Genomic DNA, 24675 nt, shown 5'->3' with positions numbered 1-24675 from the left:
TATCTGTAACGGACATCGATTTTGACGCGTGTTCGATGACTTTTAGCCGCACAGTTCAATGGACCAAGCGGCCGCCCCTCAGGGTAGCCGCCGCCGAGGCTGTCGCCGAGGCCGCATGCAATGAACTGATTAGACAAACAATTAATTTCGCCCAATTATGGTGGCGACGCCAGCGCCCGCCCATGGGCCGAAAACTGGAAACCACTTAAACGCGATTTGATTGAAAAGCTTAAAAGCGGAGGATGGCCCACCCCAGCTCCCAGCTACCAGCTACCAGGTCCCATCTCACAGCGCCCATCTTTCAGCCCCAACGTGACCCTTCCCTCGGTGTCTCCCCGTTGCCCATTCCCACGGATTGCGTTGCGTTGTTGGCTGCGTCTCGCGCATGGCCCCAGCAATTTGACATAAATCTAAACAAAACAAGTCAAGCAGCCGGAGAGCAGCAAAGTCCGTAGTCGGAGCACGCCTGTTGAGCTGTTGTTGTTGCCCTCGGTGGTATACACTTTAAAGGGGAATGTTTACTCATAAAGGAAGTTTGGAATGCATTTAAGATACGTTTAATTGTATATTTTCATATCCAGCTTGCCCTGAATACCCGCTGCAACTTTGTTATTGTTAAAGATAAAATAAACTAATGAACATATTTTGTTACTCTAATAACTATCGCGCCAAAAAGAGAGCTTACAGCAAGACTTTTATGCCAGCAAATAGAGTATGTAAAATCTCGCTGCATTGATGGTGTGAGTGGCTATCCTTTATTGTTGGTATTGTTTTTGGGTTGCTCCGAGCGACGGCCGCAGGACGACTCCATTAATCAAGGCCGCAAACAAGCGTGGCACCCGCCCGACAGCAACGAGCGGGTCGTGGGGAAGGGATGCTCAAGTGGGGCAGGCCGATGACAATGCCACTGAAATGCAATGCAAGTTGGGGGCAGTAATAGGGGGATGGACGGTGGGTCCATAGAGCAACTGCGGGCCACACATAAACATAAATAATTAGAATGATTCTTTAAAGGGCAATTACCTAATTTGGACGCAGTGAATAATTGCCCAGGACTTAAAATCCCTGCTCCATGGAAATGCCCCCCAAAAAGCGTTGGCAGCGCAAATCTGTTTGAATAGAAACGGTCCCAGAGAGTGGGTCCTAGATGGAGCCCAGGGGCCAGAGACCAGTTCTAGGACAACGACTGCACTAAGCGGCTTAATGCCCCAAAATGAAGATAAAGTGATTTCCACTGTTGATACTGTTGTTGCCACTGCCTCTGTGTCTGCTGCTGCGGCTGCTGCAGCACGCCTGAGAGACATTTAAATCCAAACAGTTCGAAAATAATTAGAGCGTTTAGTGACCCCTCCCAGCCGAGCATTCCCATCTAACATCTACCATCTACCATCTACGTGTAAACCATCTCTCGACTTGAGCTCAGAGACGCGTTGAAATGTTGACTGCCACAGCGAAAAGCGCCGAAAAGCGAAAAGGAGGAATGGAAATCCAGACATAACCACTCCGAGGAACATGGAATACCCTTTGAAATGTGTTAATTGTGTGGAGAGAGTGGAGAGTGGGTTTCACTCATGGCTTTCTTCTTGTATGTAAATGATATATCATCTGCTTGGATTTTTGTTAGTTGGTAAGCAGAAAGTTTGTACTGCATCTGTTTAGAAACTTGTTAAACTATACAAACTATCCAGATAGAGATATTTTGGCAATGAAAGTGACTCTTTGACCCATTTATTTTCGAAAGAAAATTAAAATTTGCAATACAATAATTTACCAACCAAATTTCCACAACTCCCAAACCCTTAAAAATCCCATAAAACTGCAATTAGTTAAAGTAAACTCCCCAAAAATTAATCATGTTCCAACAATTTGGCACTTTTTCTCTGAAATCTTCCCTTAATCGTTGCTAAAATCATGACAAATTGCAAATACCTTTTGGAAATTTAAGCTGAAGTTTGTTTTTGAGTTCTAACCGATGACGTCGATGGGGATGGACGCTGGTACGGTGGGCGACGGACACTTGCTCAAATTGGAGAGGACCGGCCACGTCCCAAGTGACCCAAAAGGACACGCAGCGAACCCTTGACACTTGGAAGGAGGTTGAGCCGGAGTCTGCGGCCCAGTCTGAGCACAGCTTGAAGTTAAATAAATTAAGGGCAATTAGGAGCAGCATTACAAGCACAAAGGTTACTTGGATGCCGCATTTCCACCTCCGCGTTGCTGCTCAGGTGAGCTTTCAAATTATGAACGCAAAAATTTGTGAGGAATTTTTGCCACAGACAACTCAAAGTCATGCAACTTCAACTTTAGACTCGTCTTCAGCGTCTGCTGCTGAATTTGCTCTGCTCTGTGTGATTTTTAATTGCACACTTTACGATTTACACTGTAAAAAGTACAGTTTCGCCTCGGGCGGAAGTTGTTCGAGTCGAAGATTAGCGGCAGGCTGCTTGCCACAGCCACAGCCACAGCCCAGACAAGTGCAGAAAGCGTAACGTAAACAGCATTTTTGGCCAATTACCTGCGGCTAATTGTTGCGTACAAAGAGTACTGAAGCAGCTAAAGGAAAGAAACCCCATCCGAACCCCATACGATAAATGTGAAAGTCAACAAATTGTAACTGCAAGAAGGCGTAGCGAGGGGCGCGCGAGTGGGAGTGGGAGTGAGAGTCCACCGACACAAAGTATTAAGAAAGAAAATATCATAAATTGCAACAACAAAAGAGAAAAGAAACCGAAAAACTGTCGATCATATGCCACCAATCAGCGTTTTTCTGGACAACTTCCGCTGTAAATGTCTTATATTTGCATAGTGGCCGAGTTCTACTTTCGCTGAGCGTAGCAAAAGATCATCAAAGACGGTCAAGCGTGTCCACATACAGTGCTTGGGGGTTTGCTCACTATCCAGTATTCAGTATGGTACGAAGTAGGAAGAAGAACTCTACAGTGGAACTTCGGTAACTCGAATACTGTAATTTTAATAGTTTTTCTCTCAGATTTCTCATCATTTCTCTGATTGAACGGTTAGCTAACTGAAAATAGTTTGTATGAACCAGACTTTAGGAGCTCCTTTTCTTATTTAGAGTCTTTTTGCCTTTCCTCAGTTCTGTGCACTTAGTTCTGCCTGAAGCAATATTCATGCTCGGCTGAGTGCCTGACAATCCACCGAACAACAAAAAATCACGCAAGAAGAGATTTCACTTTTTCGGAGCTTAGAAAAATGGCAAACAACAACAAAAAAAACAAACAAACGAACGAACCAAAAAGAAAACAATACGAGCACACAATCATAACTGACCTTAATCAATGTCTATGATGTTGTGCCCCTCTCTCACTCACTCAGTCAGTCTCTCGCTCTATTCAGTCAACTATTCGTTTCGTATCTATCCACCTTCGGCCGTGTTCCTACTCGTTTTTGTGTGGGTGGGTTAAGGGAAATGGAACTGGAAATGTACATATCTCTTGGCCATGCACGAAAATGTATCTTCGAGTGTAACAAGCATATGCAATCGCGTTTTTTCACTTGAAAGAGGACAGAACAACAAAAGCAACTTTATATTTTCCATGCAATGATGCTGCTGATGGTATGCTTTTCGTCTCTCTATCCCTCGCTGTCTCTGTCTCTCTGCCGGCTGTAAACAAGTTTGCTGCGAAAACTTCTCAGGCAATCTAAATCTGGACGAGCGGCAGCTTGAAGAAGCGATGCAATTTCATTCATATGCAACAGTGGCATGGAAGCGACAAGTCGAAGGTTTAGATACCCTTGCAGGTAGATGTGTGCATGTGCGGCTTCAATTATAAGTGATCACATTTGATGGATATATAATATCTAATCTTTGTGTTTGCGCTAATTGGGAGCACACATATTTCCACAAAACCGAATGTGTCTTTGGAGTTTAGCCATAATCATAATACCGCCTCAAAGGGTACAAATAATAATGTGAGATGGAATGGGGAGAGGCGCAGAGTACAGGGGAACATTTTACACAGAGAGCATTTCCTGTCTGGCCAAAAGACATGGAGAGTATCATGTACCGTCCGACGGCGACGGCTACGCGCTGAGTGGAGTGGAGTGGAGTGGATCCAGCCAAGCAACTACCTGCCCTCGAGTGGTCCGCAGGTGAAGTAACTTATACGCTATTTCTTCTTCAACTTCTTGATGATGATGCCCCGAGGTAATTAGTTTAGTGCTCACCTTGCCCCTTTTCCCAGTCTCGGGAATCATTAAAAGCCAGTCGGTGTATCTGGTAGATAGTTTTTTCGCCACATCTAAGAAAAGTCTTTATGGTGGGACATAAACCCACAGCAACAGCAGATGAGACCATATGTGAGACGATCTTCAATGGACGAAACCAAAGCAATAAAATCATCAAATTGTGAAATTTCTGCACACGATGCAATGAATTCATTCAGATTCGGATTCTCATTCGTATTCCCATTCAGTCCGTCCGCTTTGGCTTTGCCTTTGCAGTTGCCGTTGCCGTTGACTTGAGCTTGGACTTGTGTATCTGGCGGATGTGACTCATTCGGTCAAAGCAAAAATTGCGACGCAGTCAATACAGGGGCAGAGCTGAATGGATTCTCGAAGCTCTCTGCTTTGGCCACCTCTTCGTCTGTGGCTGTGCCGTGCCGTGCCGGCTGCAAACTAAGCAATTCTCTTTCTTCTTATTTTTCCACTTTTTGGTGTTTTAATTTTTTCCTTCTTTTTGTTGTTGGTTTATCTTACTTGGTGCTGCTGGCTGCTTCATGCCTGAGTAGGTTGATCGTTGATTGTCTCGAGCTTGAGATGGAGATACCGAAAAGCAGACAGACCCAAAGAGTGGAATTGTAGAATGAAGTGTGACTTGCAAATATCTAAGATAATATTTCAATAAATGTGCATTGCTACACAAGTTGTAATTACCGTGTAAGGCTAGATAAATAAATAAATAAATGCATTCCCAATGTTTAGTTTGAAATGGTTTAATAATTCTCAAAATCTATAAACAGATTCCAGGGAGAGCTGGAAAAAGATAGCCAAACAAAATAATCTCTTCATATTGCAAGACAATTTCTCGTGAATGTAAATTTCGCACAACATGGAGGCGGAAATAATCCTCCTGTGAGATTAACTTTCATCGCATCCTCGTACTAAAATAGAAACAAATTTAAGTCAGCAAAGACGTACCCAATTAATTTAATTAGAATGATGTCATGAGATCTGCCCACGCATAAACCCACCGTAAAGTGTATTTATATCAACGTAAAGCTTTATTTAAACAATTTTGGCCCACTCTTAGTACGATTTGCCGTGGCACACATGTAGGAAACTTAATCCTTTTTCTGATTGCGGCCACATGTTGCATGCAGCATGCTGCCAGGCTCAAATGTTGCTGAGCCTGTAATGTTGAGAAGTCGAAACGGTTAAGGCAACAAAAATCTCTGAAGCAATCATGGCCAGAGTTCTTGCTCTCTCTCTGAAACCTGCTCTCTCTCCAGCGACACACACACCGAACCCCTCAGCAGCACAACCACCCCCCTTGATTACACCCAAAAACGAACAGACACAGAACCCACACGACCCACTAGCTTCCGACGGAGAGTCTCTTCGGCCTGCCGAGTGGCCATCGAAAAACGGCGAAGCGACTTTCAGCGAGCTCCAAGCTCCAGCACCAGCATTTGCTCAGTTCAAGTCGATGAACACTGCCGAGCGGTTGGTTGGGTAGTTGCGCCGCGTGTCTCGATAAAAGCCGAAACGCCGTCATACGCTCATATATGTGTGCCATCGCCACGAGGATGATGATGATGAAGATGCTGATGATGATTGAAGGCAGCCAATAATCAAGTTAAATGTGCAGTGAAAACAGTTGAATGAGAGTGAGAGCGAGCGCAATCGATGGCAATTTGAATGCTGGAAAACTCATTACGCGACCCTCGCACGCCGAAACAACCCCCAGCCCACAGCCACCCCGCTGCCGTGTAATGTCCACGCGATTAGCGGGACTCGTGTGTAAATTTGAATTTGGACCGAGGTTCGTTCTATCGTTTTTACTGTTCTGATTGCGGCCGTAACGGGACTACGCTGCCTGCTCGGTGCGGACTTCGGGACGGATGCGGACGTAACCGACGTAACGCCAGGAAAAACGCGACTCCGAATTAAAGCTTTGCGTGGCAAAAAACGCTAACCTCAGCAAAAAGAAACAACAAACGAAAACGAAACCCCAACACACATAATAAGAAGCAGAAATTTTGTGGGAAAAATCCTCAAAGCAAAAAAAATAAAGAAAAAGAAAATTGTGAAGGCAAAATATACCCACAAAAAAAAGCAAAAGCAAAAAAAAGAAAGAAGGAGAGAGAGAGCAAAAGTTGCGTAGGAGAAATAGGAAATTCAGTGGCAAAAAATACGATTATCATCCATTCACAAGGGGAGAAGTGTGTGTCGTTTTGTGTGTGAGTGTGCTTTTCGGGTCTAGCCCTATAAATAACATTGGGTCTGGGCCGGTCGGTCGGTCGGTGGTCGCTAATTACGGCAAAACATGAAAATCTACGCAAAAACTAACCCAACAACTCAGAGAGTGGCCCGGGCATGGGTAATTAATCAATTTTCCGCTTGACCACTAAGCAAGTTTCCATATCATAATTAAAAACAAAAAATAAAGCATGACAAACAGCGAAAGCATAAAGAAAAGTAAAAGTTGAAACTGAAGAGAACCAGACATATCTTGAAATATCAAAGAATCAAATAATAATCATTACAAAGAAGTTACCATAATCGCATATCGAAAGCCCCCATGATATCAGAGCTGTATATAGACTAGGCCACAGCCTAGAACCGCTCAAAGAACCAAGACTTTAACGAGGATCAAGGATCAAGAGAAGCCCCTACAATGCTTATCCGAGGATTCCTTATACTAGTGCTGCCCTCGATCATCCTAGGCAATCGCTACAATCAGCTGACTTTGTATGCAAATGGAGGAGGAGGTGGAGGAGGCAGTGGATCTCCATCCTCCACATCGGGTGGCAGTTCATCCTCGGGACACTATCGGACATCCACATCTGCACAGCAGAATGAGGTCTACTCCGTGGCGGACAGTCAGCCCATGACAGAGGATGGCTATATGCCACCCAATCAGCATTTTCCACACAACCCGCATCCCGATCTGGATACGAATCCAGCGCAGAGCACCTGCCAGACGGTGTGCGCCTGCAAGTGGAAGGGCGGCAAGCAGACGGTGGAGTGCATCGATCGGCACCTCATCCAGATACCCGAGCACATCGACACGAACACGCAGGTGCTGGACATGTCCGGCAACAAGCTGCAGACCCTCTCCAACGAGCAGTTCATTCGGGCCAACCTTCTGAATCTGCAGAAGCTTTATCTGCGCAACTGCAAGATCGGGGAGATCGAGAGGGAGACCTTCAAGGGGCTGACCAATCTGGTGGAACTCGATCTCTCACACAATCTGCTGGTGACGGTGCCCAGCCTTGCTCTGGGTTACATCTCCTCGCTCAGAGAGCTGACCCTGGCCTCCAATCACATCCACAAGATCGAGAGCCAGGCCTTTGGGAACACGCCCTCCCTCCACAAACTGGACCTCTCCCACTGCGACATACAGACCATCTCCGCCCAGGCTTTCAGCGGCCTGCAAGGACTCACCCTGCTCCGCTTGAATGGCAACAAGCTGAGCGAGCTCCTGCCCAAGACCATCGAGACATTGAGTCGCCTCCACGGCATCGAGCTGCACGACAACCCCTGGCTCTGCGACTGCCGCCTGCGGGACACCAAGCTCTGGCTGATGCAGCGGAACATTCCCTATCCAGTGGCGCCCATGTGTTCCGGTGGACCCGAGCGGATCATCGATCGGAGCTTTGCCGACCTGAATGTGGATGAGTTTGCCTGCCGCCCCGAGATGTTGCCCATCTCCCACTATGTGGAGGCGGCCATGGGTGAGAATGCATCGATCACCTGTCGCGCCAGGGCCGTGCCGGCAGCCAACATCAACTGGTACTGGAATGGGCGACTCCTGGCCAATAACAGCGCCTTCACAGCCTACCAGCGCATTCACATGCTCGAGCATCTGGAGGGAGGCGGTGGATTCGAGAAGCGGTCGCGTCTGGTGCTCACCAATGCCCAGGAGACGGACTCCAGCGAGTTCTACTGCGTTGCGGAGAACAGGGCCGGCAGTGCCGAGGCCAACTTCACGCTCCACGTGAGCATGAGAGCAGCTGGAATGGCATCCCTGGGCAGTGGACAGATCGTTGGTCTGAGTGCGGCTCTGGTGGCCCTCATTGTGTTCGCCCTGGGCGTGGTAATGTGCCTGTTGCTGCGCGTGAAGCGACAGCCGTATGTCGACAGCAAGACGCCCAACCACATGGAGGTGATCACCTCGGTGAACCACCAGAATTCCATCACGAACAAGACGCAGCCGGTGACGGGAAATGGCAGCATCGGAGGCGTTGTCATAGCCAATGGAGCTGTGGCCAACTGCATCGATGGAGGCATGAATCAGGCTGGCACTCTGGAGCGGAAGAGTAGCGGGAGAGGCTCACATGTCGCCAGTCACGAGCGCAGTGCCAATCCCGTGCAGAAGCCGCCTCGACTCACGGATCTGCCCTACTCCACGCAGGGATACGACAATGCTGGGAGTGTGCTCTCCACGGCCTCATGCTTCATCTCGCCCACTGGCTCCGGAAATGGTGGCAACAATCCCGATCTGATCAACGACACGAAGCGCTTTGGCAGCGACGAGTTTGCCGACCTCAAGATACCCATTGTGGGTGGCGTTGGAGGTGGTGGCAGTGGGGAATACAGCCGCGCCAATGGCTGCGACTCTCTGTACCCCTCGGGACTGTGGGAGCACGCTGCTCCGGTGGGCACCAGCTCAGCGGACGATCTCTTCATGAAGCGCTACACGGACAAGACGCCCATCATCGACTCCAGTCAACTGTACGATCTCCACGAGCGCTCGGCGGCCACGGACTACTTCAGCAAGACCTTCCCCAGATCCCACCTGCAGCAGGGTGGGGGTACTCCAGGTGGTACTGGAGGAGCGGGAGCTGCATCGACCACATCCACAGCCACGACAAATCTCTCGGGGGGCTCCTCCTCCGGCTATCCGAACGACTATGGCCTGCCACTGGTGCCAGGGGCGGAGCATCAGCACAATCACCAGCTGCAGATGCATCCCCTGCAGCAGCTCCAGCAGCAGTTGACCTCCACCCTGAATCACCAGCATGGAGCTGGGGGCAGCGCCGGCGGCTCCGCTGGCAGCAGTCCCCATTTCAGCAGTCGCACGCTGCCACGCCTGCACGACGGAGGAGGCAACAGTTCAAGGTCCTCCCCCATACCGGCCATGGCGGCGCCGGTGCCCGGCTCCAGTTCCTGCTCAATTCTGCCCAATGGGCAGCCCATCAATGCCAAGACGATACGGGTGTGGCAGAAGGGTGGCGTGCCGGTGCTGCCACCCGTAACGGCACTGAAGCGGGCCCTCATCAGCAGCAGTCGCAACTCCCCGGACGAGGGCTACCAGGAGGGATGCGGCACCGATGTCTAGGCCAAGATCCACAGAGGCAGAGAGGCAGAACGCTGAGCCCCCGCTGAGAGGATGGACGGAAAACCCAGAAAGAACTGACTAAACTTAACAGAATAAAAAGATATAGCTCTACAAAATACTCGTAAGAGAGATGCATAGATAGCTCTGATCCTAGGCGAAGCGATGACTTTTGTGCAAGCGAACTGTTTGTGATAGTGTCTGACAAAAAAGATAATGCGAATGAAGATAATAATTGCCGAAAGCAAAAGAGGAGTTCAACGAGAAACCGGAGGAAGGCTAAAGCGAAATCAACTGCACTACACACTAACGTATACTTTCCTAGGCGAGTGACTAAATAACTCACTAACTAACTAATATTTGTAACTGTACGAACTAAAAACCTAAGCATAACTACACTTAAGCGACAGCATGTACATACTTACCAGTTTGTCTACCCCCAAAAACGGATTGCTCTCAACTCCCCGCATATCCCTCGAAAATAAACCAAAATATATGGAATGGATTCCTTGCAGATAAATTTAAAGTAAACGAAAAAAACGAAACATAAATCAAGTAAATTGTCAAAATCCCCATTTGTAAATGTAACTAAATCTACATATATACGGAAATATGAATATAGGCGTATATGTATGTGTATATGTCTGTGTGTGTATGTGTGTAAGTCATTTCAAAGTTTTTTCAGATAGTTAAATATATAAATATGGAGATAGCCAGACTCCATCATAGAGAACCACCTCCTTTCACCCAAGAAACGTAAATCCGCAAACCCAATTTGAGCTCAACATTTGTATAATAAACACTCATACACATACTCTTATATATATGTATATGGTAAAGTATATATATAAACCATCAACTAAATGTAAATATTAGATATGCCAATAGATAAAAAAAAGAAAGCCAATTACTTGATCCAACTTGATGGTTAAAAATCTGTGTATTTCTGTTAGAAAAGATAGGCTAAAAACGAAACCCAAAAGCAGTAAATCAACTTTTTATGAAAGGGAAATTTAGGTTAAAAGTTTTCAGAATTTATGTATTTATTGGCGAGAAAGGGGAGAAGGATGAAGAATTGAAACAAATACCTAGACCTACATATCTCAGGAAGTCCTCACTCAGTTTTCTCTATCAAAAATATAGTTTTTAAACCATTAAAAAATGTCATAGAACACATTTAAAATCTCATAAAAGTTTTAGTGCAATTTATTTGCGAACTGTGCATAAAAGACCCCATGAGGCAAAGAAATAAAAATAAAATGCATTAAACGAAATATTCAACGCAGTTAAACCTTCCAATTCAAAACTTATTGTAAAGAAGTTTCCCCAACTCGTAAGCAAAGCATTCCCTTTCCCTTTTGCCTTAAATCTTGGCTAAAAAATCTGTTGGAATTCTATTTTGAAATCCACAAATTTATGTAGCACTCTCCGACACTGGCTGACAGCTTGACAGGATTCCAATTTGCTCGACCCAAGGACTAAATGAAATTTGAATGTACTTGCTGAATAGCTTGACCCCATTCTACTGCCCAGAAGAAAGTTGCCCCCTAATCAAATTAGGACGATTTAAACAGTAATTGCAAAGAGAAATTCCAGCCCAAAAGTTGATTTACTGCTGTCCCATAAACAAACAAAAAAGAAAGGAAGAAAAAGCGAAAAATAATACAAGCAGAATTTGTGTGAATTTCCCCCGTAAGCTTAGAACAATTGTAAAATCGAATCGAGCGAAATTGTAGAACAAATAAAAGCCGTACAACAAAAAGTAAACAAAAAAGCGCATCCAAGAAAAACAAAGTGGAGAGTATTCATCATCAAATTCATACGTAAATGAGCATATGTAAATTGTACTCAAAGTACACAGAACACATATCACAGGTACACCACACACACAGTCGCCCACATAGATACACACACACACACACATACATGTATAGACATATACATATAGAGGTAATGCAGTTTGTCCCTGTAACAGTTTAAAGCGTATCCACACGATATTAATTGCCCGTATGTGCTAAGACTTACAATTTAAGCGGAAACAAGAAAAACATTGAACAAAAAAAAATAATGAAAAAGAAATGATATTTTTAAGGTAAACCAAAGACTTTTTTCTTTGCATCTAAATGAGCGAAGGAGTCTTCAAAGGACTCTCCAGCAAACAGTAGAACACACACACAGATACACACACTCACACCGAGAAGTAATCTTGAACAAGAGAGCAAGAAAGAACCATAGCATTTAAGTTGAACTTATGTATTATGTATTGTATAATATATACCTACATACATATAGTATATATACATAGTCTATAGATGTGTACACTTATCAACCGAATGAACAAGAGAGATGGCACGATAACGAAGGAAAGAGAAAGGCACACCGAAAGTAAGGTGGGAGTGGGAGTGGGAGAGAGAGAGTGGAGAGCCCGCAGACAAAAGGCGAGCATTGAATGCATGAAAGCAACTGAATGAACAACAAAGCAAAAAGGAAATATATATAAACATTATATATATCTATATATAAACGAAAGAAAAAAAAACATAAACCATTGTCATTACTTTTAACCCGAAATGGTTTCCTCTTCCCACACAGATCCAAAGGTAGGTAACATTCCGATGGGGATTTTGCCCAGAAGCAGGCGCCTGACCCAATTAGTTGGCCATTCGAATGCTGTTCAACGCTGAGGCCAAAAGCTGCTGCGCTTCTCTTGTTATTCGCTGCAGCGCTTTGGCATATTAGGGCCAATCGTCTAATCGCCAATTATGCATTTGAGCCCGGACCCCGAACCCATGCTCAACCTTACCTCAGCTTGGCCCCCACACAAACAAACACACACATTGAAACGGAGGTAACCACACACGGACAGACACAAGCTGTGGCCTAAACTCGTGAATCGATACGGGTAATCGTGGGACGGGCGGAGATGTTCATTAGCACGAAGCGGATATACCCTAAGCATTTACAGGTGTCTGATCTGATTAAAGTTTGGCCCGGATTTTAGTTTTCGATTTAAACTGATTAAGTTTTGCCATTCTAGCTGTTCGTATTAATCTCTTTCAGAACAAAATTAGATGTGTGCTAAGGGGATTAGTGGTGATAACTTTTGAAGGAGGAGAAACCAAAATATGCACGAGAATAAAACAAAAATAAATATAATTATTAATATTTATTTGCTGTTGTTATTTTGATTTATGCTTTTTATATTAAAGAGTTTCGATTTGTTGCTTGCATTGCCTTAAAGCTCTCCAAATTGCAAGCTGCCGTACATCTATATTTACCCAGGAGTAGCTTCCATTCTGCTACTCATTTGCTTGAGCATATTTCATAGCAAATTGTAGATGCCGATTGCCAAAAAACTAGGTAACCTCCACCCCATCTACGTTATGGCGACGACAGAACCTCGACCTACCTTCTCAGTCCCAGTATTTATGTGTGTGTCTGTCTGTCTGTCTGTGCCTGTGTGGTGGGTTCAAAGTTCTGTTGTGTGTGGGGCGAGTGGGTGGGAGTTGTTGGGTAGCGCGTAATAAATACGGCGGGCACAGTACGAGATTATATCATGGCGTGCGGCTATGCCAAAACTGTCTGCTGAAACACTCCTCAGACCCATAGTCTCTAATTCCATAGTCTCCCAACATCTCCCCTCTGTTGTGCCCCGCCCAGCCCCGCCAAAAGCCTTATTGACGACGCGCAAAGTTTGCCAACTAAACAAGTTTTGTGCCTCAAATGAAATTTAGGTTGCAACTGAAGCCCAACAAAAGCCAAACAAAAACAGAACAGGGCAGTGGTGGGGCATATGGAGCGGAAGATAGATACTGTGCTGAGGAGCACAAAAAAGAAAAATTAGAACTTTTCTCCGCGGCGAAGGAAAGTGAATTTTATTTGTTCAACTTTATTACGGATACGTGACGTTGGGCCGCCTGTGCAAATAACCAAAAATGCAAAACGTGTACAGCTCCATCTCGCCCCCCGTCCTTCCACACATACCCACAGGTGATCTCTAATGAAGCCTCCGCCATTGTGGCCTCGTCAGGTGCCTCGTCGCACTTTTATGTTGCACACATTGCGGCGATGGTGGGCGCCCTCTCTGTTTAACGACTTTGCCCAACATATGCCTCGGGCAAGGCAGTCAAGCGCCCCACCCACTGCCAGCCATTCGGGCATGCGAAATTTATAAAAAGAAACCAAAAATAGTAGCAGAGAGAAAAGAGAGAGAGAGAGAGAAGTTTTGAATACCCTGGAATGGCCATCGTAACAATTGCTGCTCTTGTTTTTATTTCGAAAGTGCAATGAAACGGATAGATATTTTCTACAATAGTTTAATATCTGATCGGACAACAGGCGTGCCAACTCTACGATCCAGAGGAGCCCCTTCGAGGGTATCATAAAAGATAAACCACGTACCCAAAGAAGAACGAAGAAAACCACACGGACAAATATACAAAACTCTCGCTTCACTCATATATGCCTAAGCTAACAGACAACGGGCCGTAAATATTGTTGAAAACGGCAGTTTATTTTTGGGGAAGCCACCGTCGCCCCATCATCATTCAATCGGGGACCAAAGCAGGGATGGAGCACCAGGACCTTGTGCTGGGACAGGACTTATAGCGGGCCAGAGCCTGACGGACAATCGCTAACCGCTGATGGATGTGAGCAGAAGCAACAAAGAGACAGCTGCTTGAAGGTGCACGAGAGCATAATGCTGAGGGATATTTTTGTACCGTTTTGTTTGTATCTGTATGTGTGTGTGAAAGGGCCAAAAGCGGGCGCAAGTTAAATAAGAAGCCAACGAGCAGGAATATCTGCCCAAGGTATATGTCAAAGCTCACAGAGAACGACTACGAAATTCTCTAGGCGTGGGACTTCACTTGGAGTTGGGGAACGCTTAACATTAGAGAGATTTTCATATTAAAAATAGAATATAAATTAAACTTTTTGCTCATTATATACTCTAATATTTGTATGTGTGTCTGTAATTTAATATTTTTCTACAGGGAAAAGGTTTAACTTTCCTTTCAAGTAGTGGAAAATGCCCTGAAAATAAGATAATTATCAAGAACTGCCCAGCTACAGCCCCCCCAAACATTACCTTTAATCACCCACCAGGTAACCGAAAATTGTGCAACAAAAAGGAAAACCCATTTGGTGGCACACACACATGCACGACAATTGAGTGTCCTGGGCAGGCATCGCATCGGGGCCTTGAATAGAGTATAAATGAGGCACACTCAGGCACACATGTCATACATGCTCAGGAGCAACTACAACAGAGACTCAAACACACTCAAACTGAGTCTCATATATGCATGAACAGACTGGAGAGTCATAAACAGAGACTCAACAAAGAGTTGTCCTTTGACTGTCAAACACACACACATCCTGCTTGCTCTCTCTTTACGGGTGTGTGTGTGTGTGTGTGTCTCTTTAGCGTCTCCAGGATTTAATGGCCTCATTAATTTTGTATGCTCGGCCTTAAATTATTTTACTTGCCTGCCCTGCTGCTCAGCTATTCCATTAACTTGACTTTGCTATGCCCACTGCCACTGCCAGTGCCAGTGCCACTGCCACATGCCACGCCCTCACTCAAAGACTCCACACGGCAGGCGCCTCTGGCTTCTGAGTGACTCCTGACTTGACTCCCTGACTCCACAACATTAATTTACATAAGCCTAATTGTTTTATTTAATCAATAAAAATAATTAAATGCCATGTGCGTAAGTAATTAAAACAAATCGTTTTTATTGCTCCCGCCCAAAATTGAAATTGCATAAACCTAAACCAAATAGACACAGCACCGAGTGAATGACTGACTAACTGGCGCAGCACCAATAAACAAACAAAGGACCTCTCGCTGTCCACCAATACAATTTGCATGCAACATAGTGTGGCATGCCCCTTGCGTGCGTGTGTGTGTGTGTCTCTATTTAATTACTACACATCAAACATTAATCACCAGACAAAATGCAAATGTATACGTGGGTACCCCAAACGGATTGTTGGCCAAATGATAATTTTGTTGTGATCTCGGACAAAATTTGGCGCCTCAACCAAAAATATGCGTGCACGCATGGCAGCATGTCAGCATGGCAGAGTGGCTGCGTGGGGGCAGTGGCAGCTGCATATCCATAAGCCAAATTACTTTGTGCTTTCGGTTTTGGGATAAATATATACAAATATGCATATGCCGTGCATGCACTGGGAACAAAACCACAAACGAAACGAATAGTTTCGGAAAAGTAGCAGAAAATGAAGTCACATATTTAGGATTTAGAGATCCCTAATATGGGAAAATTAATAATATTAATATATCCATTAACCGCTGTAGTTCAAATGGTTCATGTTCCTTATATTTTATGGTATAATATTTTAGTTACAAATTATCCCTTGTTAATCACAAGAAAAACGCTCGTTTCTAAGCTTCGTGTCGCACATTTGCCCTTATCTAATTTATGCTTATTTCGCTCAGTGCATCTAGTTTTTTGGCAATTTTTCAGCATAATTTATGGTGCACAAAGCGTAAAAACCAGAATAATCCCAGCACAATCAGTACGAGAAATTATGCAAAAATATTTCTCACCCGCGGCCGCGGTCACTCCACATGTTTGGGTCGTAGGTAAACAATTTAATCCTAAAAAGATATACAGACAGACATATACACAGATAGGCAAAACAAATACAGATACAAATTAAGCTAATGCCCAGATAGATACATTTATATTGATCAGCAATTTAATGTAAATTATATTGTATATTACGTTGGATGGTGGCCTAGCCCAGGACTATCTGGCCCGCGCTTACGTGTGGGTATGTGCGTGTGTGAGCCACATTATGCAAATCACAATTTTGTATTTGTATCTTTCTGTGTCTGTTGCTTTTTATCGATATTTGTTTTATGGCACAGCCACAAAAGCCACCGCACCCCACAGAGATAGCGCGGGGAAGGCTCATTGAGCATATGCCCTGGAAAGTGTTCAACGGAAAAAAAATTTCCGAGATTTGCTGGGGAAAACCAGGCACTCGCATTATTATAAAATACAGATTTAGACAGATTTGCGGCATATCAAAAGCTGACTGAAAGGTAAGCGTGTATTTTTTTTGTACACGTTTGATAGCCTTTTAATGTGTATTTATTCATTTTATATATGTATATTTAAAAAATTGATGGTCGAGGATATGTTAAATATTGCCATGGGCTCTTGGCTATCTGTGGTACATTTTTGTGGCCTATTAAGGTATGCAAAAAAGGTAATTAAATATGATTTAAAATCTAGCAAGACTATGATGATGTTTTGCATTCCAAATTTTAAAGGGAAACCAATCATTTTCTATGCAACCGAATTTTCAGATTTCGTTGCGGTTTCCAAGTGCGGTTGCCCCTGGATGTTAGATTTTGGTTGAATTTTAACCACTGTTTAGAGTAAATAATTTCATATTTATTAGATATTTCATATGAATAATTTAACGAATAATGTAATAACATTTCTATCAAATGTTTGTATGTTCTCTTTACCCATTTTTCTGCAATTTTCTAAATTTGCAGATATGTTTACTTCCTTCTTGACATTTTACCGATTTCCAGGAAACAGCATTAGAAACGGGCTCGCTCTTTTCCTCTTTCCCACCGCCTCTAACTATCTCCTTCTGGCTGCTTTACTCGGGCACCCAAAAGTAGACAGCATCATTCATCGAAAATTCAGGCAGAAGCAACAATAACAAGGCCGCAATATTGTACAGACACAAGGCCAGGGGAATATCAAGATCTGGGTCTTATAGGGGGCCGTTCCCTGCTGCTGCTGTCGAACTCATTAAAAATTCAATAGAAAATACATTGTGAATGCATTGTTGGCGTTCTTTTCGGCAGATACGCTGTTCATCTGACTAAAGGACTACAGGAACTCCTCGACATAGAACGCCCAAACGGCAACAACAATTACATTTCCATGCAAATCAAATTGTAATAAAATGTTAGGCAGCGGGCGGGCTCCGCACCCACATGGAAAAATTATAAAAACAATTTGCAATTTGACTTTAATCTTACCTTTAAGGGGAAATGCCTTGAGATGGTTTTGGCCCAGATAGATAATTAGGCACGTGTCTCGACTTCGCTGTCAAATCGCTTTCAATCCAGTCGAATCGATTGGGTTTGTTTGGTTGTCGTGCAATTGGGGCTTATTGATTCATTGAGTGTTGAGGCCGCAGCTAGTTAAGTTAAGTTCATTGCCACCTTCGACGCCCAGGTTGTCAGCGTGATTAAATAATAATCAACCCAGTCAGAGACCGAATATCCACCCAGAAACCACTCAAACCTGAACCACGATGTTCTTCTGGCTTTGGCGTGTCTGATTCATGGCGGAGAGACATTTATGACTTATCGATTGTTATACATTTCCCAACGCCAGCTCAACTGTTTAGTCAATTTGTCAAAAAGCACGGCAATGAAATGTGCCCAGGATAAGCGAGAGGGAGACACCTACATAGGAGTGAGGGGTGTGCCCATAAGGGGTTAATAATTCATATTGTGCAATGCACAAGGAAAAAACTTTCATTTTCACTTCTGCCTACCATCTGTCACACCTCATCAGCCTCATGTGCGTGCCGCTCCATTCCGTCTGTCTGTGGTTCTGCCCCAGTGCCGACATTCGTTCAGGATTGGTGTACGAATTGTGTACCTACCCCACCGTGAGTATATCTGTCCGACAATATCGTCAATAATTATCTTCATATATCACGAAAAATTGTCGTCTCTTTGACAAATACGTGTTAATGAACAACGAACGCGAGAACAGAGTGCATCACCGCTGTGGTTCGCTGTTGCTGTGTGAAAATTGTGAGTGGAAAATGGTCATGGAAAATTGGAGAATGCTGAATGGAAAGTGCAACTGGCGGCCAAAACGGAGACGAGCTTATTAATCGAGACTGATGGCTCATAATGCAGAAAATTGAATGGTAATTATATGACAAAGTGCGATAGCTATGGCATGATATGTCAGGTATTGCGGGGATCGACAGGTCGGGGAAATCGTGATGGAACTTTTGTGGCTGGACATCAGATTGCTGAAAATCAATTATCCACTCAAGTCAAAAACAAAGCAACAGAAGAAATCAATTATGGCACATACTCGTATCTCTTTTAATGGAAATTGATATTCAAAAAAATGCCTAAGCAAATTAATTAAAACTAATTTGCCTAACTTTGCTTGTTGCTCTAAAAACTTGTTCAAAGTTTAAATTTAAAGTTTTATCGGTTCAATAAAAGTTGAAGAGCATTTTATATGCATATTTGAAGTGCAGCACATTCAGTCGGCATTCCACAATCCACAGTCTTATTTCCATAGATTCCCCGCCACCTGATGCTAGGGTTCTGGCATTGATGTCGGCATTCCTTGGGCTTACTTTTCATCATAACGTGTAATTATAGGCTGACAAATTCCCATCATTAACCACAGGGAAGTAATTGAATTTGAAACTTTGTAAACATTAATTAAAAGAGGAAAGAAATAACAACTCAAAAACCGAATTCAAGCTGAGCCCCGGCAATAATATTGTATATACAAAGGGGTTCTCGGTAGTTGGTAACCAGGAGATGTATACAAAAATATATCATGTGTCACTCGTTCAAAGGGTTTTTATGTCACTGCTGCGTGGGAGTACATGTACCCGCACGTACCATACATCAATGAGTGCCTTGCGGCTAAAACTTTTCCACAAGAACTCAGGCTGGAGACTCGACAAATCATTCAGCCTTTAAAGCACTTGATTGCAGTGCCACCCTGACCTCACCATGGGCCCACCACATTCCATTCATCATTATTAAGGCCCTTAATTTATGATGCCCCCAGTCAGTTGGTTACGATGTATTTCGTTCGTTTTCTTTTTTTATGGTTTGTGTTTTACATGGACTATAACATGGTGGTGCGATATGCTGCCAGCTGCTGTCGAAGGGGAGTTGAGTTCAAAGCTCTGCACAGGTACGAGTAGTACCGACTTTTGCCACGTGCCCATGAAAATCAATAAATCTTAAAAATTCAATAACAACCCGCACACGCGACTGGCTTTGGCTTTGGCCCCCACCATCGTTGGGAAATCTTCGGGTACAAGGACAGAACCCTTTGGCCAGGAAGCAAGGCAGCCGCCTCTCATTCATGTATGTATGTATATGTGCTTCGGGCGAGGGTCAATGACAAATGGGTCGTGTCAATATGGTTGCTTTCTTTAATTAAAGATATATCAATTGTAATCCGATGCAAAACATAATCAAGGCGAGGCCGGAACACCTCACGGGTCCTGCCATACCCTGCCCTGCCCTGCCCTGCCATCGAGAGGATTCCGCAAACTTTTAATTGGCAACTTTAAGGCGTAATCTACACCGCGGGGGAAACTTGTTATAAGCCTTCATCAATGCCTCCTGAAAGCGGAGCGTCTCAACAAGTTCTACGAAACATTTGAGAAAACTTTTGCTTTCATGTCGAGACACGTCGCTCGGTCGCCGGGAAGGGAGGCTAAACTTAAAGTAAATTCCATTCCATTATTGGCCTGGACTCGGGGGTCTGTATCGGTCGGCTTAAAGCCACAACAACAGCAGCAATAACGGGGTCGAGAGAAAATGTCAGGTAAGCAGGAAAAACTATTAATTATACACCAAAAATAAAGCGTCTGACCAAGCTGGCACCGAAGGAGGACCACGGACTGCGGCCCACGGAACCAGAGCCCATGGCAACAGCAAACACGAATACCGGGCTGGACACGGACACGGACATGCCACCGGACACGGACAGAATGGCGACGACGACGACGACCAAAGAGGCAGCAATTTTTATGATTTGCCTCGGCTCAAGGAAAATTCGCATTCGAATTATTTATTGCATATACTTGTATGGATGTATACAATATGAATGAGCGTTTTTCATTCGCTGTTTATTTTTGGACATCGAACAACTGTTCCGAATCGAGGACAATCATCTGTAATATTGCTGCTGCCGTTGGTTCCTTTTCTCTTTATTTTTTAAGCGGCTCAAATGTTCCGATACCCCATTAAAGGTTTTCCATTTTCGGCAAAGTACAAGGGGTGGTAGGAGCCAATGGGGAAGTCTAGGGCTCTGACAACATTGAGTGCATTTACGGCGATAAGATACTTTGGTAACTTAATTAAGTGCACGAAAAGGTGCAAGACGATGCCTGGAGAGCGTGGGTCGATGGGCCGTTTGAGGGGGAGGCGGCCTTTAAGCAAACATTCACAGAGCGCTTCAAGGGCTGTAATGAACATCAGACCTGGCCGGGAAGCTCATGGTGGGGACATTGATTACTTTAAATGTTTTTGTACTTTAGGAAAAGAATCAATTGCACAGTTGATTAGAGCTGAGAAGCATTGATTTTGTTCATGTGATACATAGATGGATTCGATGGAATAATTCAATTACTCAAAGCTTAGCCACATCACTATCCATAATCGCATTGCCTTTATGTGTCAGTTATACATTATATGCGGAGGTTTATCTGTATACCAATCGATTCAACTAATTTCATTACTTTAATTATTTCCGCAACTTAGCAAAAACGCAATTCCTACCAATTTATCAAAAATTAACCCATATTTGCAGTCATCAATTCCCCTCCCACTTCTGCCTCCTTTTGAACCATTTATTTTGTAGCTTCCCCCATCCATTGCATTGCATGTCTCTCGGAGAGTCATGTCAGAAACTTGGACTATCCATTCAAGACGCCGCTGCAGGTGCCAGTCGGGCAACTCCTTCCGGGCCCAAATCCTACAGCTACATTGGGGAAAACCTTAAACTTTATCTATATTCATGTTTCAGTTCTTTTTTTTATTTTTCGGCTGGGAGAACTGAATAAAAGTCACATTTTATTGGCAATACTTTTGTTGTTGCTGCTTGGTGCCTAACAATTAAACCATTTACAGTTTATAACCATGGCGTGCCATTAAATAGAATTAAGTCTGTCCCCAGCTCCAATCTCCTTCCACTACGCCTCTTCCTGTACTCTCTTCGTGTCCCCTCTTTGTGCCTTCTTCCTGTACTCTTTGCTTTGCTTTCTCCTGCTTCTGCACTCGCCTCCATACAGTGGCAGTCAGTCAAGCGCACTGCCAAAAACTAAAGTACCAATTCAAGAGAGCTTCGCCATAAATCGCTTATCACGCGACATTAAAACAACAACAACCACAGAAACAACAGGAAATGGAGACAACGCCCACCGAAGACAGAGATACACTTGCCAGTGCGTAATTTGTATGGCAACTAAATGGTATTCATATTTTTTTAAATGTAGTTTAATGTGCACAGCGGTAAACATCGGCCACTGATTTTGCTTTATTCCCCTGGGGATGCCCTAAGCCGTAATACCCCATGCACAGGGAATCGCAACCACCAGAGCAGTAACGCCAGTACGACAACAATGTTGCGAGTGACTTTAGTCGTTGTTTGGTTGCTTACTGCCCGCAGCAAATGCCAAAAATTGCCGCAAACAAAAACAATACAGCCAAAACGGGACAAAAAAACAATGAAATTGTAACGGCCACAGAGTTTTAATGTACTGCCAGTCAGAGCGAGCGAGAGCGAGTGCGAGGCAGAGATGGAAACACAACGGGGACAGTGGTGGTAAAGGGGTGCGGCTGGGGGGAGGAGAACCTTGAAAAATGGCAACAGCAGATTAAGCGCATAAAAATGGAACTCCAAACAGAATACAGAGAAGGGGAGCGAGCAAGAAGCAGAAGGGCAGGGAAATTGGATTTGGGGTTCAGCAGCGGCAGCAGCCACAGCAGCCGAAATAAAAATTAAGACGTCATCAAAATGCAATTAAAAAAGTAGGTAAAAATGAAAATAGCCACAGATTTATTTAAGCCCCGCAAGTGCAGAGCAGAGCAGAACAGAGAGCACACGGTCCACAGAGAAACCCTCGGCCGAAAACCCATTAAAGGACGGAATGAACCGGATCCCAGGACTCCACTCCCCACGAACCCAGGCAGATGTTTGGCTCTTGTCTAGGAACAATAACAGCAAATAGATTTATTGTTGATGGCATTATTAAATTTTCTCCCTTATTTTTTTTCCTTTCACTCTCGCTCCTGTTGTTTTCGCTGTCATAATAAAAAGAGCAAAAGTTGGGAAGAGCCCTGGGTGCCATGGCATATTGGACACTAAGGTGGCTAACGATGAGCGGGAAAAGAACCCAACAACCATCGCGATGTCAGGCCCCACGACAACATCTCGCCCCAGGGCAAGCCACTCAACTGAGCGCCAGCGACAGCACCAGCCCTGCTTCCCTCTAAAAAAAAAATACAAAATAAAATAATGAAACAAAATAAAAAGTGGAACATTGAAAAAAAAAAAGGAAAAGGGAGGATATCGTTAAGGACGAAGCTCTAGATACACTCTCAGTTCCATAATTTAAATGGTTGCTAAATTGTCTTCGTAGTCTTGCGAAGCAGATATACCCTCTTGAAGGGCATAACTACAAGGAAAAATGATGGCAAATATGCGGGCCTTGAATATTGTCAAGTCAGGTCGAAGTGCCCTACAATTAAGTTAGTGTTTTTTTTGTGGCCATGTCCCTCGGTTGTTTGCCTTCATATCAAACAATTTTTGTAGTTTTCCGTACAGACTTTCGCTTTGCAATTAGCTGTTAATAAGCAAACAACAGCCAGGAATTATCAAAAGCATGTGGGAGTAGGCAAATTGTAGTAAAACCCATGCAAGGCGAGGTCAACGAACGTACTTGAGAAAACACGAGGCTGCTCCCTGAGGCGCACACCTTTGTGGAGCTTGTGTACGTGTGTACAACAGTTTAAACTTTAAAGGCATTTAAATTCCTAGGAAAAATTATGCAAGGCTACCTTTACTCGAAGAACTTATTTTAGCTCAAAACTTTGCTTGGATGATTCCTAATCATTCTCGATGGCCCACATGGGACTCATTTGCAACCAATAAATAACCGAACCGCAACTACTTGGAGAAACAGAGTTTGATTTTCATTATCAAAAATGTATACAAAATGTTCCATTAGATACGTTTGAAATTATTGCAAGCATTTCACCATAAATCTCGAACCAGCACCTGGCAAGGGAAATCACAATGAATGCAACCTTCAACAGTAACTTTCATCAAGCAGATCCAATGCACATTGTACACGCGGTTGTCATATATATATGTACATATGTACATATGTATAGATGCATACATACGTAGGGAAACCCCCGTGGAATCCTTGCACCATTCAAATCAAAAAGAGAATAAAAACGAAGTAGAGAAATCCCCGGTTGTCATTATCAAAGAGCATATCACCGGTTTGCAGCAGCCAAGATGTATATAAATGTATGTATGAGGGAGACAAAAGACAGCAGACAGCAGACAGGCGACAGCAGCAACGACAATCGCTAAGCCCGATAAGGACTCACTCACACAATCTCAAACCAACACACAGACATTCTGGCAGGATGAGACCCTGCAAATCCTGAACAAATCCCAGACGTTGCCCCAAACAGAATCTGCTGCAATCACGTCTCCTCTTAAAGAAAACAAAAAATATTAAAGAAAATAAAACCATTGATATTTAGGGAAAATGTTTACTATGTTTCACATATGCTCCAAAATCTTTATTGTTATTATTACATTAAAGCCAAAAATATTATTATTAAGGGAAACAAAATCAAAGAGCGAAGAATCTATTCCCTTGCACAGCTTAAACTTTATTTATATTTTGAGAGCATGGGCTAGTAATCAAAGATTATAGCAAAAATATAAGAGATAATATTTCCGAACTAATGATTTCTTGGATTGTAATGCTGCCTGCTGAAAAAGAAGCATCGAAAGTTCCCATACGCGTAATCGCCATGTTATCCTGTCGTAAAATCATAATACCTTTCGAAGAGTAAAAGAGAATTAATGAAAATCCAAAACAAAATAATGTTGAAAAATGTTTTACTCATTTACAAGGAGAATCAGATCAGAGGGAAATCTCTACCTCTCCACCTACGTTGCACGTCTCCCACTGCCACTCTATTACCCCAGAGACATAACTGTAATTACAAGAGTACACAACTCCAGATTCCCACCAACTTTCCTTCCAACCTCTCTTTTTCCTTGTTGGAGTGTGTTCCTGGCATCCTCGCATCCTGGCACTGCGTCTGGCTCGACGGAAAT

At 43.9% G+C, this 24675-nt stretch overlaps 1 protein-coding gene across 2 annotated transcripts in view; it reads left to right on the top strand.

The window, feature by feature from the left end:
• The window catches only part of LOC117900497, a 28623-nt gene extending 17349 nt beyond the window's left edge, over nucleotides 1-11274 (top strand). For both annotated transcript variants that reach the window (XM_034810887.1, XM_034810886.1), the window contains exon 2: nucleotides 6428-11274. In XM_034810887.1, coding sequence (XP_034666778.1) covers nucleotides 6860-9526 — 2667 coding nt within the window. In that variant the 5' untranslated portion in view covers nucleotides 6428-6859 and the 3' untranslated portion in view covers nucleotides 9527-11274. The remainder of the gene's footprint in view (nucleotides 1-6427) is intronic.
• Nucleotides 11275-24675: the final 13401 nt, after the last annotated feature.

The sequence above is a fragment of the Drosophila subobscura genome, chromosome U, assembly GCF_008121235.1.
Source record: "Drosophila subobscura isolate 14011-0131.10 chromosome U, UCBerk_Dsub_1.0, whole genome shotgun sequence".
NCBI classification, from domain to species: domain Eukaryota; kingdom Metazoa; phylum Arthropoda; class Insecta; order Diptera; family Drosophilidae; genus Drosophila; species Drosophila subobscura.
This window is presented reverse-complemented; position numbering and strand designations above follow the sequence as displayed.